The following is a 19291-nucleotide window of genomic DNA, read 5'->3' on the forward strand; positions in this document are numbered from 1 at the left end:
GTATGCAACAATTCACTTTTTGAAGCATGGATTTATAAGCAACTTTTAATGGTATCATCTTCAAATGAATTTACATGGATCCAGGATCATGTCATGTAAAGGTTGGAGGGTTCTATAGGTATTTGGCTTTCTGACAGATGTGTGTGTGTGTGTGTGTGTGTGTGTGTGTGTTTGTTTGTACTGTACATTGTTATGTATAGGGTCTGCTGTACTTTTAACTATTCAGTGTATTCATGTGTTTGAGTGTGTCCCTGCACTCCTTAACACTCACAGCTCCTCAGATATTGCACTTCTGTTAAAACAACCTTTTAGCATTCTATACAGTGGAATGTGGACTCCTGTTGCCAATATCATTATGTTTATAATAATAATAATGCATTTTATTTGTATAGCACACTTTCACATACAAAGATGTCTCAAGGTGCTTAACAGGGTCACAATAGCAATTTAAAACAGTGCATTCAAAAACAATACAGAAAAGAAATAAATAAAAAAGGAAACCAGGACTTTAGGAGAAGGCAGATATAAAAAGATGGGTTTTGAGGTGGGATTTAAAAGTCCAAAGCCCTAATGTTCTCCGGGAGCTTGTTCCAGAGTCGTGGCCCCAGCGAGGAGAAGGCACGATCTCCCATTCTGGACATATTTGTCCGGGGAACTGCAAGAAGGTTTGCTTGTCCGGACCTAAGAGTCTTTGGACTTGGAAGTTTATGCTTATGTTGTTGAAGAGGAGGGCATGAATGATTATTTAGATATGATATTCCAGTAAATCCAGATAGAGAGTCAGAGAGAATCTTAAAAAAGCTGAGTTTGGCCCCCATACACTAAGATTAAAGATGAACAGATTAGAGAGCAAGACTGAGGACTCGATTTCTGGCAGCAGTAGCTAAAAGTAAGTCTATGCGATCAATTCTCCATCGATGCTGTTACCTGAGGCACTAACAACTGTATGGTGCCTTGTCAAGGTAGAAACTTCAACTTCATTGTATCTTCATTAATGCATGGATTAGCTGAGATCTAGACAGCTTTTTTAGTATTCACAGTTTGAAGGCAAAACGTCTTACTACAGCTTTAATATTTACATCATAAACAGATGCACTGTTACATGTATCATCCTTTTAGTATTGTTCTTAACTCAACACTATCATTCTTAATTAATACCTCATTTCATTTTAAAAAAGTTTTTAAGGGGGCACATGAGTTTACTTTGATCAAAGACGTCTGTGAACATGCAGACTTTAAGGATCAATTTCTCCAAACAAGAAATAATCTGCTTTGAAAGTGTGTAGGCTTAATCCTTAGTTATTATGCAACTGAAATGTTACAGGGTCAAACTATGCTATAGTTCCACAAAGGCAGGGACACTTTCCGGAAGTAAAGTACCTTTTTCGGAAAACCTTCAATAGTAGTTACTTTTCACTTACACACCACAAAGAATTGTACACAATTGTACACAAACAATGTATACATAATTATTTTGTGTAGGGAAAAGGGATATTTTAAACTTTGCATAAAAAAGTATATATTAATGAAATACTACACATTGTTGCTAATACTGTTAATGAATAAAACAGAATAATATATCACCCATGGCCCTTAAAAAACATTTTCAATGTTTTTCAAATTTGTTTTTATATCTTGTCTCCTCTGGTATGTACAACATTACAAACACAATTGTGATTTACAAAAGATTTATTAAACCTATTTGACTGTATGTTGTGATTTCTGGTGTTTCATTTGTACTTGTTCTCAGTGGCAATCGCTGAAACAATCCAGGTTATCCTTTCTGTGACATTTTCAATATCTGATCGATATTGATTGATGTAACTATCATATAACTATGATGAATCAAACCACCCGAAGCACCAGCACATAGCATCCTTTTAGTATCTACTGGTCTCCCTCTCTCTCTGAAGCCTACATTTGTAGTTTGTAAATAAATCTCAATCTGACTTCTTCTAAATGGTTATGAAGCAGCATGAAACAATTTTACCAATACGGTTTTGGGGCACCTGAAAAGAATACAATATTTTCAGACATGACGGTTGCAAGTTGACTTTATACTGTGGTAGATGAAATAATTTACTTCATATACCTTTTCTTTAACATAACAATTTTACAGTTGTATTGTGAATCATAAGTTGTGGTCAATGGAAATTAGAATGTTTTGTTATGTTATAAGCAAATACAAACTCTTGACTTCCATTATGGAAAACGTGTACACAGTACACAAGGGATAATGTATAGTCTGGTGGTCATTATTGAAAAATGAATCCCGACGGGACGAATAGGACGGGGAGCGGTCTTGTTTCGTCTTTGGGTCAAAGGAGGGGTCTTGTTTCGTGCTGAAGGCATTTGTTGTGTTTATCCCTATTTATTATATTTATTATCATTTCTGATGTCGCAATAAATACAACTATTCAGAGCCATGTTTGTGGAAAATCTTGTTATATTATTCTACCTTGTCAGTCAACATGCTTCTTTGGCTTCTGGTGTTGTCTTTGCCAGTTCCATATCCTTTTGCTTGTCAACAAAGACACGTGTACACTGTCCATTAGGGGGTCTTGAAACACGATTTGAATTTATGACAGTGGTTAAAAGTGAACTACACTCCGCAACTGTAGGGGGAGTTCTGTAGCAAAAAATTCCAATTCTCGCATAATGGGGCTTTAAGGAACTGTACCCAGGCCGAGTGAAATATCATAGCACAAGACAATTGAAGGGGAATTATAAAAACTGCATCTTAGGCTTGAACTTGAAATTATGGCATCACATCTGAAGCATTACCTTATTTCAAAGTTTTATGAATCATGGTCTAATTATTATTTAATGTTTATAAACATTCTTGCACAGCAAATAAAGCACTATACAGCAGATGTTTCCATGATGTATTTGGAAGTCACACAGACATGTTTAAATGCTACTCTAAAAACTGCTCATAAGCTTCACCTCTATACTATTTTACACTAATTTCAGTAGCATGCTGGCTAGAACAGCTCAAAATAAAGGAGCTAATAAGGCTATCTCTAGATTGAACAGTACACTTCAAGGAAATACAATACAAACAAAGGTGGTAGAGTTTTGTGCTCCTATTTGATATTTAAAAAAATTGTTAAAATGTTACGATTAAGAATATGAGATTGAGATGTAAAGGTTGTCATAAAAATCATGCATGTAGTATTAGAGTTTAATTTAATGTATCTATATTATGTTGAATGTTTGAGACCTATGCTGCTCTTCTTTAAGTCCTTGAAAAGGTAGCCATGGAAAGGCTATTCAGCTCGCTTTGGAGTCCACAGAGGCCTCAGTACTGTCCTTTCCGGCCTTCTTCTCATCGCTAAGGAACAGAAGGGGAAACATGCCCAGGATGCAGCCTATGGCTACTCCTATGGCTTTTCCCTAGGAGACACAAAAGGAGACTGGGTTAGAGTAGAGTAACAAGTACAGTATTTGCTCTTCAGGAAAGGTTCATACATACAATGAACAAAGCCACAATAAGTACAATTTATTGGTTTACACACAGACCTATTATTTAGATGGATTCAAATTGCGTAGATAAACATGGCTTTCATGGAACTTCACTGTTACCAGTCATTATGGGGCATTAACTTAGGCATTAGATGTTGTGTGATTATAGCCCCGATTACAACCACTGACTCCAGAGCAGTGTTTCTCAGACCTACTGCATTCTCTTCAGAGCTTTGAGTACCGAAGCTGTCCAAAGACATATTACTCTGCTGGTGTGATCACAAATAACACTAACGCCGCGTATAAGGACAAAGGCAAGGAGTTGAGATGGGGGTGCGACAGGAAATTCCTCTCTGTCAGCGTCAGCAAATCTAAGGAACTGATTGTAGGAAGCAGAACTGAATATGCTCACCCATAACAAAGCCTTGGGCAATGTGAATGACACAAGGGAAAAGAGAGACTTAAAAGGAGAGCACGTTCTTACTGAATGAGAGCTGACTCGTGTCTGCCACATGTCCGACTGTTTGGGGCTCATTTCCGGTATCTTCATACCCATCCTGGTGGCCATAGCTTCCACATAACCTGCAAGACTACACACAGCAACAAGACAAATTACTGTTACCTGCAGCGTAAACATGACCGACTCAACTAGCTCTAAGCTACACTGAATATCCATTACATTACCATAACCAGCCAATATAAACCACAATAAAGTTAGCTAACAACCATGCCTTAGTAAGGACAGAAGATATAGATGGGTAAACTCTATATTATGAAAGACCCTATGGCATTTGCATATTATGGACTACTGTAAACATACCCACAGATTTACTCTGTCAACCTGTATTAATAGGAACAAAGCTCAGAGGAAGCAGTGATATCCTGCTACTTTGTGAAACAACAATCACATTACTTTGATCAACAGAGAATGAATGCTTTGCAATTATTCCTTGTCATCTCTTCAGATTTTAGATTGTATGTCGACCCCTCTACGTATACTAACTCCTTTAAGGATATTTAACTCCAATGTCTTGTAAAAAATATGAGAGCCATCACCCACAAGATCAGTTTACAATTAAACTACTCTAACAATGAATTATCTTCATAAAAACATATAGACTGTATAAAAAGAATCTTGCTTACCCCAGTCCAGCCAGATCTGATACCAGGTTTCCAAAGCCCGCAGCTAGGTTGAGGGAGAAAACAGGATCAATCTCTGAGGAGTACTAGGCCTACCTGTGGTACAGTAACTGGAAACTAACTGCATCACATGAAAATCTTTTATACAACAATAATTTAGATGACATTTAGCTGCTTAATTGATTTCCATTGACTTTTGACCCTTTAGGCCTAAAGCATACTTGACGAGAGATTCACATAATAGTGACACAAGTACACAATTAAACAATTGTGTTCATGAAACATGTTATTTCAAAATGAGAGCAAGTTTTTTTGTTAAGTTTCCTGTAGCAGAGACACAGTATATCCATTCCTTACCTGCCATAGTGGAGATCCCAAGGACGACGCCTATTGAAAGTTCAATCTGGGTCCCCTAAACAAAAACATGTTTTTGTTTATTACTTCATTTAATATTTGGTATCACCATTTGGAACTTGTTCCAAATACTGAATGGATGTTACATAGTCTTTGGAGTTATATTTTTCCTCCAGATTTACATTTTGACATTTGTTGCCACCTGTTCCTATATAAAGCAGTGATGGTTGGGGTTAAACTGTGACTAATGACTTTATCTTGTTAACCGGAGACTAATGACTTTAGAGTTGAAGCAACATGTAACAAGATTAAAGTAGTAATTAAGGTATATCTGACTTACTGCAACAATCATGATGGCGTTATCGAAGAATCCAAACCCAACGAAGGGAAGAGCATTGTGGAAAATTACTGAAATTAAGGAGCAGAAATAAATTACCTTGATTATATTATAAGACCATTATGATTCTCCTTGACAAGACACACACACACATAAATAAGAAAGAGAGAGTGAATGCATAAGAACAAGTTGAACTGAAATCACAGCTTATTGGCCACGAATGATGCTGTTGTTAAGATACGTACAGCACAGTATCAGGCTGGGGTTTTGGTGGACCATTTTACAGGCTTCATGGTCTCTCAGGCAACAACACTGCATTTCTTAACCCATTACTACTGGACATTTGAATGTTGCAACAATTTACAGTGCATTTTACCTCATCATCAAGGGTAAAATTAAATTGCTGCCAAATACAAGAAATAACTGCTAAAAAGCTTTACTGTAAGCCAAAAACATGAGACACAATAACAAAACACATGACTCCACACTCATCTTAGGAGTGAGAAAAAGTCAAGTTTACATTGATAGTCCTTCATGCAAAGGCTGTATGATGAAGGAGACAGAATCAATTTACACTAGATCACCCTAGATCACACTGAGTCTAGCTCTAAATGTTATGTAGGAATGTGACAACGCTATTAATAGAAGGCAAGGGCAATGTAATCACATTACATGGAATTGCATTTAGTATGACACTGGGAGTCATCCCTTATTTATATGAGTGATAGAGCATGCAAATCAATGTGCTGACTCAGTGTTCAACTACACCATGGGAGATTTGGAATCTGGGAAGGACGTGAAATACAGCTAGTGCTACAACTCAGACTGAAGTCATTTCTAAAAAGTGACCAACAGTTACAGAAATTGAAACAATGTAAGATATGTCTAGGTAGGTGAGCTCTTTAACACAGTAAATAACTTAGAATCACTGTTGGTTAATTGTTGGTGTCAGCCCAAAGGTCAATTTACAGCATGCAGAGTCCGATGGCATCACACAGAAACCCTCCATTTTTTCTGGCCTATAAGAAAAGTGCTAATGATGCTCTTGCGGCAGTCGACTATGAACTCACCTCCGACTGACACAACACACTGGATCAGTGTAACACATACAGACACAGTACACATAGGCCAGCACAAACATGCATACTCGTACCGTATCTAAGTTGTGCAGGGGTTGGAGGTGCCATCTCCAATTGCTCTGTCAAGGAGAGAAATTATCATTTTATGTCAATAGGTCTGTTTGAGAGATAAAGAGATTTTTTTGTCCTTCTGCATCAGCTATGTAACCCAGTATGGGAGCAATATCAGGATGTCTTCATCATCGTGACTCCTAACATCTCCATATTTTCCTTTGAATGACACTTCTGCACAAAACACATCTGGTGATTCTGATGACAAGGACAGTATCCAATCTCAGAAGTAAGCACATGCTGGTAGAGTAGCCTACAGTAAAAAGATTGTTCTCAGTGTGCATGACAGGGCTCAGCTGTGCTGGTAACCAGCTTTACAGTGATCACGCTGTCAATTCTATAGAATACATTTACTACATCGATTGCGGTACATTTCTATCTGTCTTGAATAGTCCATTAACCATCTTACTTCAAATGCCCTTCGTGTTTCACAACTCGTAAATAAATTATGAAGCTCTTTTGCTCAGTGAAGTGAATTGCACAGGTTTTCGTAGTTGCATTGCACTTACAGATCTATTGGGCCTTCAGCAATTGCCATTATTAGTCTAAACACGCCTGAATATTGTAAATAGGCTTATTTGCCTGCTTAGGGGTTCCATACCTTGAACCATTGCGATAGATTCGAAACGGTGGAGTTCTCGCAAAAGACATGTTCTCTCCGTGGGATGAAGGCTATAAATAAAATCCCGTGCTCCTTCCGGAGAGGTCATAGGCTCCATTGGTTCCTTCATTGGATGGGTACCTAAGTGAGAGGCTTGGATACCCAACGTAGTATTGCGATAGATAGGTGAACTGTTCCCACGCACGGGAACGGGACATATTCCAGTCCTCAGAGTTAGGGTTGGTCGAAAGGCTCTCCACAAACAAGGCAGCATCTTGCGAATGGAGCCAGTAGCATCCATGAAACCTACGAGGAAAACCATAAAACACTCATGCCGTATATCATTTCAGCTCGTAAGCACAAAATGATATGCAAAGGCTACATATTAACAGATGAGATTGTTGTTGTAATGGTAAATCTTTTAGTTTCGAAGTTGTCTCACTATGATTTTTAGCATTTGTATCACAACAGCAGCTTGTCAACGATGTAACTTGCCTACCTGTAAAAAAAAAAAACCGCTAGGCTACGTTTTCAGTCAGAAAATCCAATAGTCTTCCTAATATGGATTGAGTGAATTAGACATCGTTAGTTACAGTACACTAAACACAATATATTTATCCTCATAACATTAGCGATAGGTCCCATTCTCGAACTCTGTCTCCCTGATGATGGAAGCTGCACTGGCCTCTCATTTTCCACTGGATACCTCAGATCCTTACGTAGGCTCTGACGATTTTACAGACGTCGGTCTCTTACGTTGAATATATTTAACAAGTGTACGTTAACCCACTGACATCATGCCGTGGCTAGATGTCGACGAAAAAATAAAAAATATATAATGTAAAGCAATTGCAAAACTGTAATCCGGGCTGTGTGGACTGTGATGTCATTGGCGGTAGGCGTGGTTAGAAAGGCTAGGTCATGAAAACAGGAAGGTCGTCGATGAAAACCGGGATCAACATCATAAAAACCCATGTCCACTTATACATTTTAAATTATCTTTAGCCTGCCCACATTTATTTTAATGTCATGCTCATAATTATAAAGGTGAAATGCCAGAAAGTTAAAATGGTCCATTACAGACTTAAAAGGGGGGTTAAAAGGCTTAGGTGACTAAATGTCTTTCTTTAATGTTTTTATATCATTTACAGAAATGTTATGTGCAACAATAATATAATAATGCAGTTATATTTGTATTGGGCCTAAGCGTAGCCTCACTAGGCTATCAACACCTTAAAACAACATACAGGCCAAGCGATCATCTATCCATCTATCATTAAAACATTACTTAATGAGAACATTTTGTTCACAGATAGATTAAATAAGTGTGAAACTGTACAGGCCTGTGATATTCTCTATGCCACCGGATAAATTCCCTTATTTCCATCAATTTTCATTGATTGCCCTTGATACTTTGAACAAAGGATAGGAATATGTGGCCTATATGTGGGAATAAGAATTGACCTGGGAAATTTATAATAAGGCCCATGGCATATTTGTGCTGTGGTGTGTATCTATTTTACAAAGATTACACAGGGTATGTTCCCTAAACTCTGGAAGCATCAGTACGATCTGAAAAGTCATTAGTTTTCTTTCTTTTATTACTGTAGGCTGACATGGAGGAAGTATTTAGACAACAGGTTATACAAAAGTAACATCATCCTGGCCACTGGAAAAACTTCATTAGTAGCTCAACAGTGCAAAGCTGGAGTGACTAGGTGCTTGAGTGTGCCTTTATTGAAAGTAAAGTCACTAATTACACGCTCTTGCCACCAGGGGGCACAACATGAAAGAAATGTTTTAACTGCAGTAGATGAGCTGATAGAATCTGCGTTCTAGACCATTACAAGCGTTCCTACCACATTTCACATTATAGTGGAGCTAGACACGATATATTTTTTTAAATGCAATGATCAAACTTAGCTTTAATGCAGAATGATCAAAATGATCTCTCACCAGTATTTAAAGGCACCCAGTGCAACTTTATGTAAACATTCAATTTCTAGTCTTTTTTGCATGTAGTAAGTTTCAAGAACTCCATACCATTACATATCGACATTCAAGGAGCAAAGATGAGACGTCGTTGTGTGGTGAGAACTGATAGAAAATAACAACAATCGCCGGTGGGGAGAAGCCATTTTTCCATTGACAGGAACCTGCTTTATTTATTGTAGGTTACCAAAAAATAAAGAAAATGGCGGCGATTGTTGTTGTTATCGATTTTCTATCAGTTCTCACCACACAACGACGTCTCATCTTTGCTGCTTGAATGTCGGTATGTAATGGTATGGAGTTATTGAAACTTACTACGTGTAAAAAAGACTAGAAATTTAATGTTTATTTTTAAGCCTCGAAAGTTGCACTGGGTGCCTTTAAGGATAGGTAAAGATACAGAATGATTTGTATATATAGATCTTATTTATTTTTTAAATGTAGAACTGATCACCTTTAAATAGTGACTATACTCATTAGTCACTCACATAGACAAGAATTAGCTATTTTGATTCTTAATCATTTGTATAATATCTGAAGTGGTACTTAAGTAGCAAATCAAAAACATGGGAATGGCTCAAGGTCACCATCTGTAAATATTAGCAGCAGTTGCAGAACACTCAGACCCCAAATCCTTCATATTCTATGGAGCTAACTATCCCGTTAGACCCAAATCCATCATATTGTAGGGAGTTCTCTATCCTGTTAGACCTTTGAAGCTATTATTCTAGGGAGCTAACTATCCTGTTATACCCTGGAACAAAGGGCCACTAGTTCTTTATCTTTAGCCCTTGATCTCCCAAGAGCGAAAACATTAGACTATATTTGGAATTAACTGTGCACCACCATTTTTAGGAAATACTGTATGTTAAGGATGCAAACCAGCAATCCAATGAACTAGTGGTTCAGGAAGTACTGCCACAAATTAGAACAAAATGTGTGATAACTGTCCTTTGACAAATCAACATAACTATAGTTTCTGGTGTATGGTATTTAACTGAAATATGTCTGAAAGATGACTTCCTAAGACTTGAGCAAAGCCTTAAAGCACAAGTAAAGGCTTCTTAATCTCTTATATCAGACTGAAGGATCAGAAAAAAAGACAATGCATGAACTGAATACAGATTAAATGATTCACTGCTCTGGACAATGGGACAAGCTATATCCTTGACAAGGAAATAAAATCACTCACACAAAGGTCTAAACACAATTTATTTTTAATTCGATGCTAAAGCTGTGATTAAAACAACAAAAATAAATAAATAAACCAATGAATCTGCGAAAATGGAACATTTTATCAGCAAGAGGGGAGTCAAACCAGGGTCAGAGCAGGTATATATAAAACAAATCTTATAATCACTGATTTTGGCTTACATAAACAGTCTGTGGAAACATTGAAACTTATTTCTTTAATATGAGGCATTTCATAAAGTGTATGCTAAATATGTGATTATCTATACTCCCACACGGCATTCCCACTGGGAGCTAACAACATGTTAACAGCTTTGTTAATGTAGACCAACTTCAGTTCAACTTAACCAACCTCTGAAATCTACAAACCAAGTCAACAACATAATTTACAGGTCCTTAATACCATCTTGGATATTTTTAAACATTTTTAGTAATATGTGCTTTAATATCACATTTTAATTCTTGTTGCTTAAATTTGAAAGCTTTAAGCTGTGTAAAATCTAGTCCGAGCCAGGACACAGATATAGTTTTATTTGTCAACCTATAAAACTACAAAAAGTATTTACATTATGTACAAAATCAAAATCACCACAAAACAAGAACAGAGGTATGAGAGCCAGTGGGTCATTTAAAAACACACTGAGGGTTGAGGCTGAGGTTCACCTTTAAGCGTTTCACGTTTGGCAAATCACTCCCTGACAAGCTCACCTCATCTAAAACCAAACTAAAAGCTGATGCAAGGACAAAAGAAAATGACTACAAACCAGTTCATGTTTGTGTAATAAATCATAGCTTATTTTGAGATAAACAACATCATTATATTTAATGAGCAGTTTACAGAGGTAAGGCTACATGCATTCCTAATATTGAACAGAAAACTTGCTTAAAACAGATAAACTCAAGCAGTGAATAAAATCTTTAGTGCGTCACCATCTAAATCTTTCATCCTTATTTAGATATGCATACAGTCACAGATAGATATGCATACAGTCATCATTTCTCTTACCACTTAATATCATTATCATACAAACTGTACACGTTTCTTCCACAAAAGCATATGCATGTAAAATTATGAGCCAGCATATTGCTTTGAAACAGAACATTAGTGATCTCGGAGTAAAAACTGGATGATTAAAACTGCTGTACCACAGGCAAGTTCTGGTTGGAAACCAGCAGAATGGAACTGATCATGTTATGAGCATCTAGAGGATGGTACCTGCCACCGGCACAACCATACTTATTTAATTCTCTATTGAAAACCTATGACTTCCTTTTTGGCACCCCAGGTATTGGCAACAAAAAGAAGAGAACAGTGATAGATTTATATACAAAACTCCAAAGAGGAATCCTCTTCCACCTTCATTACAATAGGGCCCAAGGGAGTTCTTCCTGACCTTGGACCAACCCAAGTCTCTCTTGCTCTTCTGGGATGAGCCAGCCCAAAAACTTCCTGGGTAAATGGCACTCACACTGTACATACCATTGCCACCGATTGGTTGACTAGAGCTTACCAATCCAAAAACCAGAGCCTCCATATTGTGATGGTCAACCCACCCACCAGGCCAACTCACCTTTAATTCAGTGATGTCCGCTTAAACATAATGTACACACATACACAGCCAAACTGGCTTGTCAGCTGGAACACTGTCTAAGTAAATTACTCATCTGGTTTCTGGTGCCTCCTGTTCAGCTTGTTCGATCAGAGGTCTTCTGCTGTGCGCTCAGGCGATCCGTGGGGCGGAACGGTCGTTGGTCGGTGCCCTCTTCAGTATGACGCCTCGACGGATAGCCAGCAGCATCGTGTCGCCCTGAGGGTCTGAGGGGTCCATCCCATCCAGCAGCCCGTCAGCCCCCTTCCCAGCCTGGGCGATAGAGACAGGGGGGTTGGTGGAGGCCTGTCCGCTCCAGGAGGACACTGGCAGGATGCCCAGCCGCTCTCCCTCCCCCGAGGCAGGAGACTCAGGGCTGGGGGGATCCTCTTCCTCGGTGCCCGTGCTGCCCTGACTGAAGCAGAGGCCGGGCAGGGCGTCAGGAGCCATGGGGGTCTTGAATGGGATGACGGGGGTTTTGATGGGGATGGGCCCCCCTCCTGAGATGGTGGCACGCCGGCCTGAGGGCTTAGTGGAGGGCGTGCGGCGGATAGTGGCCACGCCTGGCGTTACGATGACCGGGCCCGAGCCAGAGGGGACGCCGGCCGTGGAGGCGGGCCGCTTGGTTTGGAACATGCGGCGGTACGACTGGGTGATGTCACTGTTGCGGGGGATGGTGGAGGACTTGTCGAAGTCCTGCTGGTCTACCTCCTGCTCCCCGCCCATGGAAAAATAGTCATAGTCGGACACTGAAACACAGGCAGCACAGAGACTTCATGTTAGCATAGGGAATTAAGGCATTTAACATGTCACTGTACCGGCATTCTCAGGTCAGTGTTTGTGCCTGTCTATATAGGCATGTTTCACCTTTAACTGTCCCTGGGGCTGTAGGTTGTTGAGCCTTCCTGACTCATATCAGGATACTTTAAAGTGTGTGAGGGGAATAGCCTCCAAGGTGGTGCTCTCTAAGGTCAAGTTTGTTAGGTAAATTCTGTGAGAGTATTTGGATGCATATTCTGATATGCATGAATGTCTATTGAGTGTCTGAGTGTGCTTGCATCACCCTCTGAAGAAATGCCTTGTATGTACTGTATATGTGTGTAAGAGTAAGTGTTGATGTTGAATGCTGAAAGAGAAAATGACAGTGCCTATATGTGACTGTCCAAGTATTGTGTGTTTGAGCAGATGTTTTGCATGTGTTGCGTGACAGTGTGTATGTGGTTGAGTGTGTGCTGGCCTCACTCTGTGAGGGGATGGTGTCCTCGGAGCAGCAGGGTGTGTTGGTCTGGGTGCTGTAGCCGCTGGAGCACTGCAGGGAGTCTCTGCTGGAGCCCTGGGTGTGTGTGTCCAGCTGCAGGCCGCATGAGAGGGCCAGCGCCAGCTCTGCATGGGGGTCTGGGTCCTCCGCAGGCTGGAGGAGGCACACACACAGACACACAGACAGACACAGACACAGACACAGACACAGACACAAACAGACACACACACACACACACACACACACACACACACACAACTGAGTTAGTCCGACTGAAACTCAATATAAGCCGTTTGGCCAATGAAATGAGTTACATAAAAGAATACATTTACATTCATTGTATCTGTGCGTGCATGTAACTTACACGCACACACATACATTCTGACTCAATACTGGACCGATTTCGATTGTTATTGTCCTTAGTAAAGGTTTGCACCCAAAAAGATCTAAAAATAGGACCCAGGTTGAAAGTCACAAATTTGCCCTTGAAGTATGGCTTTAAACCCTAGTAGGAGGCTGCTACCCCTGATCTCCTTGTAGCCCCATTTTATGTTGGCTTTTCTGAAACTGTAATTGACTGACATTCCCCCTCCGACTGTTTACAACTGCCTTACAACCAACTGGTCAAAAAGAATCTCATACCACATATGCGCATGTGGTGGCATGAATCAGAGTGTTTGTCAACCTGTGTCGGCCTTACCCTGGGTGTGGTGGCGCCGGTGCGTCCAGCTCGCGGTGGCTCTTCAGTAGAGTTGCTGGTTAGTGCTGGTTGAGCCGGAGCAGGTGTCGACTCCACTCTCTCCTTCTTCCTACGCAGCGTGTTCACCACGGGCTGGTCATATGGCCCAGGCTTGGCCCAGTCCTAGAGAAAACACACACACTCATTGAGGCATTGCACCACCTTCACAAAGTTTAGTTCTTCATGCTGAGCATCTCTAAACTGCACGGAGGCGTCTGGCACCTGGCAACTCCAGCCTTAGCCCGATGAGAGGGGGGGGGGGGGGGGGGGGGGGGGGGGTGTGTGAAGAGAATGGAGGAGTGGAATGAGAACTGAGAACAAACCTTCCAGCTGGGGACCTTGGAGGAGGGGATGATGCTGGGGCCCAGTGTACAGTAGTGGGGGTAGTCGGGGATGAGAGCAGAGTTGGGCCGGGACCAGGAGCGCAGGGTGGAGGAGGACGAGCAGGACGAGGACGAGGGGGAGGCGGGGGGAGGGTAGGAGGAGGGGAAGATGCTGCTGCTGCCGCCCACCCCGGCCAGGTAGAGGGAGTCTGGCAGCCCGTAGTGCTCAAAGCCGTTGGTCAACTGAACATGCGTATGGAGCAGGGCACCCAATGACAAAAACAAAACAAGAGCAAAAGCAGACACAATAAATAATAAACAACCAAAAAAAATGAACTGACAATGTGCATGATGACATTTCAAATAATAACATGAAAAACCATAACAAACCATAATTCCGGAAGTAGAGATGACACAAACAAACAAACTAAAAAACTAAGATGAGTTTAACTCAATGTCCAACTCAAAAGCTCCCTCATCAAGCAATGAAAACAAGACGTCTGTGATGAATTAAGGAGATGCTTGGGACATGACATGACATGGGGGTGGAGGGGTGGGGCTTTTCTGCTGGGCCTCCAGAGCTGCCATCAGTGGCTTCAGGAGCATCGGAGACTGCGGAGCTGGGAGCCATGCGGAGGGGAGCGGAAGGAAGCAGAGGAGGAGCAGAGGAGGAGGATAGACACACGTGTACACAGTGATGGAGACAAACGGAAAAGACCAGAGAAAGATTGCAGACAGCAAGAAACCTCAGAGCCACACAAGTAAGCTCAAAGAAATGACAGCAGGCAGACAGGATATAAGGCTGGAGTTAGTGCCAACAGACCGGAGGTTACACATGCCATAAGACAGCTGACAGGATGGAGGCTTTGAGGCAGCTCCACACACAGAGAGGCCGACAGACCAGAGCTCAGCCAGAGCAGCCAGAGTTATTTCAGTCTTTGAGTCTCCTGGGCCAGTGGAGCTGTGCAAACACCAGCAGCAGCAGTGCAGTGCCCAGGCCCCAGATCAGAGGCTCTGAGCAGAAGCACTGGGATTCGGGCTGGGGGCTGATCTGGTGCTCTCAAAGATGGCCTTATTGGCCGTCACCATGGAAACCTCGAGCGTGGCACCAGCGCAACAACCACAGGTGCGGACTGACTGCCAGAGGAAGATGTGGTCGCCTACCAAAATCAGCTCTTCACATGACTGAAGGATGATGAGCGTTTGCTCTGCTCCCAAAACCTCAACCTCTTGGGCTTTCATTTAACCTCCAGCCTATGAGGAGCGCACTCCTGTCACCCGACGTGAGGTCATGCCGAGCGGTGAGGCACGTGAGCCAGTGCAGTGGCACTAGAATGTTGGTTTGGGGAAGGCGGCCACAAAGGCTCATGGGAGGGGAAATAAGAAGGGCAAACGGGGCTCACAACCTCAGGGTGGTGGATTTTTCCACTCCAGACCCAACAAAGCAGAAGGGAGGAGAAGAGAAGAGAGGACAGGAGAGGAGACACAGGAAGCTAAAGGCCTCCTGTCTGTGTGTGTGTGTGTGGGAAAAGGGAGCACCATGCTACACATGGGACCACATGTCACTGACATTCACTTGAAGCCTATTGGCTCCCTGGTAGTTTCTATATTGGATCTTATGGGATCTTGACATGAAGTATGGTATTCCATTTAAAGTGCAGTGGGAATGTAGGAGGAACCCCCAGGGTCTTGTTTGTAAAGCAAATGCAGGAGTGGAGGAGACAGGGTCGGGCTGTCTTTACTCTGTCATAAAGAGGACCCTTTGCACAATGGAAGGAATAAAGGAATACAGTTTTTAATTTAAAGACATGATTTTGGCAGTGTAGTTTAGATAGGGCTTTCCATTGAGCTTCCTGAGCTAATTGTTATCGAATTTCTAAACGCTGTATTCACTAGTGTTTTCTTCTCGTGGGTCAGCCTTACCTGTGGGCCAGCGACTGCGGGCATGGGAATGGGCATGGGCGAGGGGGACTTGGACTGGCCGGCATCCTGCGAGATGAAGCCAGAGTCGTGGGAGGAGATGGAGGCCAGGCGGCTGGAGGTGTGGGGCGGCAGGGTGCAGCTGCGGTAGCGATACTGCGGTGAGGGCGAGTGGGAGTAGGAGCCGCTGGAGCGCGAGTCGCTGCTGGTCACGCTGTTCAGGCTGCCGCTGGACACCGGGGGAAGGAGCAGGCAGAGAGAAAGCAGGAGGAGATGTTCATACATCAGAAGGCATCAACACACCAGCAGGGGACAACACACGGCAGGCCTCATCTAAAACACATATACCCAGGAGTCCAATGTAGGCTCTAAAACAGACAGTCAAGCTCTTCAAAAATCTCACTCCACTAAGATATCACCAAGTATTCAATATAGGAATTATAGAAATAGGAAAAGGCAAAATAGAAAACACTGCTGTGAAGGCAGCAATCAGGATTGGATTTGTCATGGTTTAAGAGGTAGACAAGTGTTGGAGTAGATCCTAATTGTCACGTTTGCTTAAGAAGAGCCTTATCTGACAGTATATGAAGCAAGGCATTCTGTGTAAGTACCTGCACATGCTGGACTTCCTGGAGACAGCGTTGCTAGGTGAGGATGGGGGCGTCTGGTAGGTCCAGTTGTAGTCAGAGCCTTTTAAATCATGGATGACCTGTAGGTGGGGGCGGGGAGCAGATGTCAGTCATGACAAAAACTGGTTCTCCTGCTTACTTTAAAAGCATTCCAAAACATAATGTATGTGACATGCTCTAATGGTGACTAGTCTTTTGAGTTATTTGTTCAGTTTGGTGCCATTTTTGGAAAATAATCTTCTAAACAAATACCTCAAAAACATGTGGAATTAGCTCAGTGAGCCAGACAATATGGGTTTTTGCACAACAACGCACTTAGTTTATTCAATACCTCGGTTTCAAACGTCTGTACAATAACTATTGTGGCTGTGTATGTGTTGTGTATTATACAAAAAAAAATACAATTGTTTTTGTAATTTTGCCAGGACCTGGCAATCCATCTATCTAACCTTCTGTTTTCACTGCTGCTTGAGATGGCACGGGTCTAGAGTTCACTTACCTGCTCACTGGCAGGGGGCAACTTATGCGGGTCGATAGTCAAGGACTTCAGGTCATCTGATATAGTCTGCAGGTGAGTGATCTCTCCCAGCATGGAGACCTCCTCATCCTAAAACACACAATCACAACACCATTCTTCACAATCTGACTTCAAAAGAAAAAAAGGTTGTTTAATGTATGAACAAGGAATATGAGCCTGTGTGATACTGCCATCCCATCATTTTCACTAGGTCCTTATGGTCTAGTATCTTTCCACAGGCACTGGTTTGGGATGGGAGTGGCACTAATGGGCAGAGACCAGAACTACACTGGAAGCAAACTGGTCTTGGTGAAATATGCAGCAACCTCTTTCCCAACCATATAAGGAAAAGAGCCCAATCTTCTCTGTGGAGAAAGGCTTACACCCTAATTTTAAGTTTTAAAATGATTTACCCATTCTTGATATTTTTGGATTCAACTGCAGTGTCAATGCAAAGCTCTTGAGGCACAACCCATTGTTGTTGCTGGATTGCAAGTCCCAGTTCTTCCTTTTTGTCATCACATTAACTGCGGCTCGCACATAGCTTGCTAATACATCTGCTAAAAGGTCTACAGTGCTACTCGGTTGTAACTAATGTAGGGTCTAACTGATTACCACTACGAGTTAGCACGTTTGATGGGTTTGATATTTCGGCTTAGTGATGTTAAGCATGTGTTATGCATGCGTGCAGGTCTGTGCTGCATGTCTTACCACTACAGGCCTCAGCATGGACACAAAGGCACAGAAGCGTGCTCTCTCCTCAATCAGAGCCTTCCTCACCGCCTGCTTCTCCGTCTCCTCCAGAAGCAGGTACTTATCACTCACGTCCTGCATGGCAGAGTCCAGCTGAGGCTGGATGTCACCACGGCCTGCCACATTCACACACAGACACACACAGACACACACACACACACACACACACAGATAAAACCATGGTTACACATCCATGTGGCCGTGTGCCACAGTAGAAACACAGGATGGGTGTATTATGCTCACTATGTTCTTAAATGGAAGGGCAGAAAACTTCAAATCAGGCAACACTCATTAAAAAAAGACTCAAGTACTCCTTCTCTTCACGGAAGACTAGATTTTAGGTGAGAGAGCTGGGGAAAAACCAATGACATAAAAACATGCTGGCTTTAAACAGCTATCAAAAACCAAAGTTGCAACGAGTTTTTTCCCCCTAATTTACAAGAGTGTACTTTCCGATTGCATGGTACATTACTTCACCCTGGGCTCACAGTTGCCATGATTACTGGCATGCACCCAAGTGCCCACTACACCTCCCAAGGGCACGGTCAAAATATAAACACTCTCTCTGTCGACCTTGAACAGGACCATGTTTGGATGAACTGGCAATGGCGGCCTTCTGCATGCTTCTAGGAATATGTTTAAAGCTTCTCTGCACTCTGTATGTGGCCATAAGTTAAGCCTGAAGTTATGGCCGAGGTTTAGGCAGAGAACTGGAGTAAAGTGGCTGACTGTGTGTTAAGTGCGTGAAGTACAATTAATCAGTTTACACAAAAGCTGACCCACATCTTGAATCAAGAGTTCTTATAGATCCACCCAAGGCTTTCACAAGCACGCTGGCGAGATCAGAGAAAAGTAAATAATCGAGTTTTAAGTTTGTTTCCCCTTCTCTTCTGGGGGGGGGGGGGGGCGGTCCGAGGAGATGGAGCATGACAGGACTGGGGAGTGCAAACAACGTCAAAACCAGCTCCTGACCCCTGGCCTCCAGACGCATACTCGGAGGCAAATATGGCTTTGAAGTGCACAAACATGCAATTAAAACTTGTCATTCCCAGGAAGGCAGCTTGGTAGGTGGCACAGACTCAGACAATTTTTTTGCTTTGTTTTTTTGTCAGTGAGAAACACTGATGCGGTATTCCTCTCTGGCCATGGAATGCACATGGAATGTCTCCATCCACAATAGCTTGAGTATGGCGAAAAATATGACATCCAGCACATGTTCTCAATTGCTCTTGTGGTTCCAATCACTTGGAGTTCCCCACATAAAATGACAGTTTGGGTTACTGTTAAACTAAA

General features: G+C 42.1%; 2 protein-coding genes across 2 annotated transcripts in view; both read right to left on the reverse strand.

Annotated features, from left to right (window-relative positions):
- Positions 1-3145: 3145 nt before the first annotated feature.
- Positions 3146-7388, reverse strand: LOC308378967 (transmembrane protein 65-like; the record flags this gene model as incomplete). Its single annotated transcript, XM_080856001.1, has 7 exons — positions 3146-3396; positions 3950-4055; positions 4609-4651; positions 4963-5017; positions 5300-5367; positions 6450-6494; positions 7088-7388. 7 exons carry the CDS (start codon positions 7386-7388, stop codon positions 3274-3276), a joined length of 741 nt encoding a protein of 246 aa, XP_080712127.1. The 3' UTR covers positions 3146-3273.
- Positions 7389-10323: 2935 nt separating this feature from the next.
- Positions 10324-19291, reverse strand: part of LOC308379479 (protein MTSS 1-like) — a 31978-nt gene continuing 23010 nt past the window's right edge. The window contains exons 7-14 of the mRNA XM_080856632.1: positions 17957-18114; positions 17228-17335; positions 16711-16808; positions 16103-16328; positions 14180-14422; positions 13818-13979; positions 13102-13270; positions 10324-12608 (exon numbers count right to left, since the gene is read on the reverse strand). Of these exons, the coding sequence (XP_080712758.1) occupies positions 11992-12608; positions 13102-13270; positions 13818-13979; positions 14180-14422; positions 16103-16328; positions 16711-16808; positions 17228-17335; positions 17957-18114 (1781 nt within the window). The 3' untranslated portion in view covers positions 10324-11991. The remainder of the gene's footprint in view (positions 12609-13101; positions 13271-13817; positions 13980-14179; positions 14423-16102; positions 16329-16710; positions 16809-17227; positions 17336-17956; positions 18115-19291) is intronic.

The sequence above is a fragment of the Sprattus sprattus genome (genome assembly GCF_963457725.1).
Source record: "Sprattus sprattus genome assembly, chromosome: 18".
In the NCBI taxonomy this organism is placed as follows: Eukaryota; Metazoa; Chordata; class Actinopteri; order Clupeiformes; family Clupeidae; genus Sprattus; species Sprattus sprattus.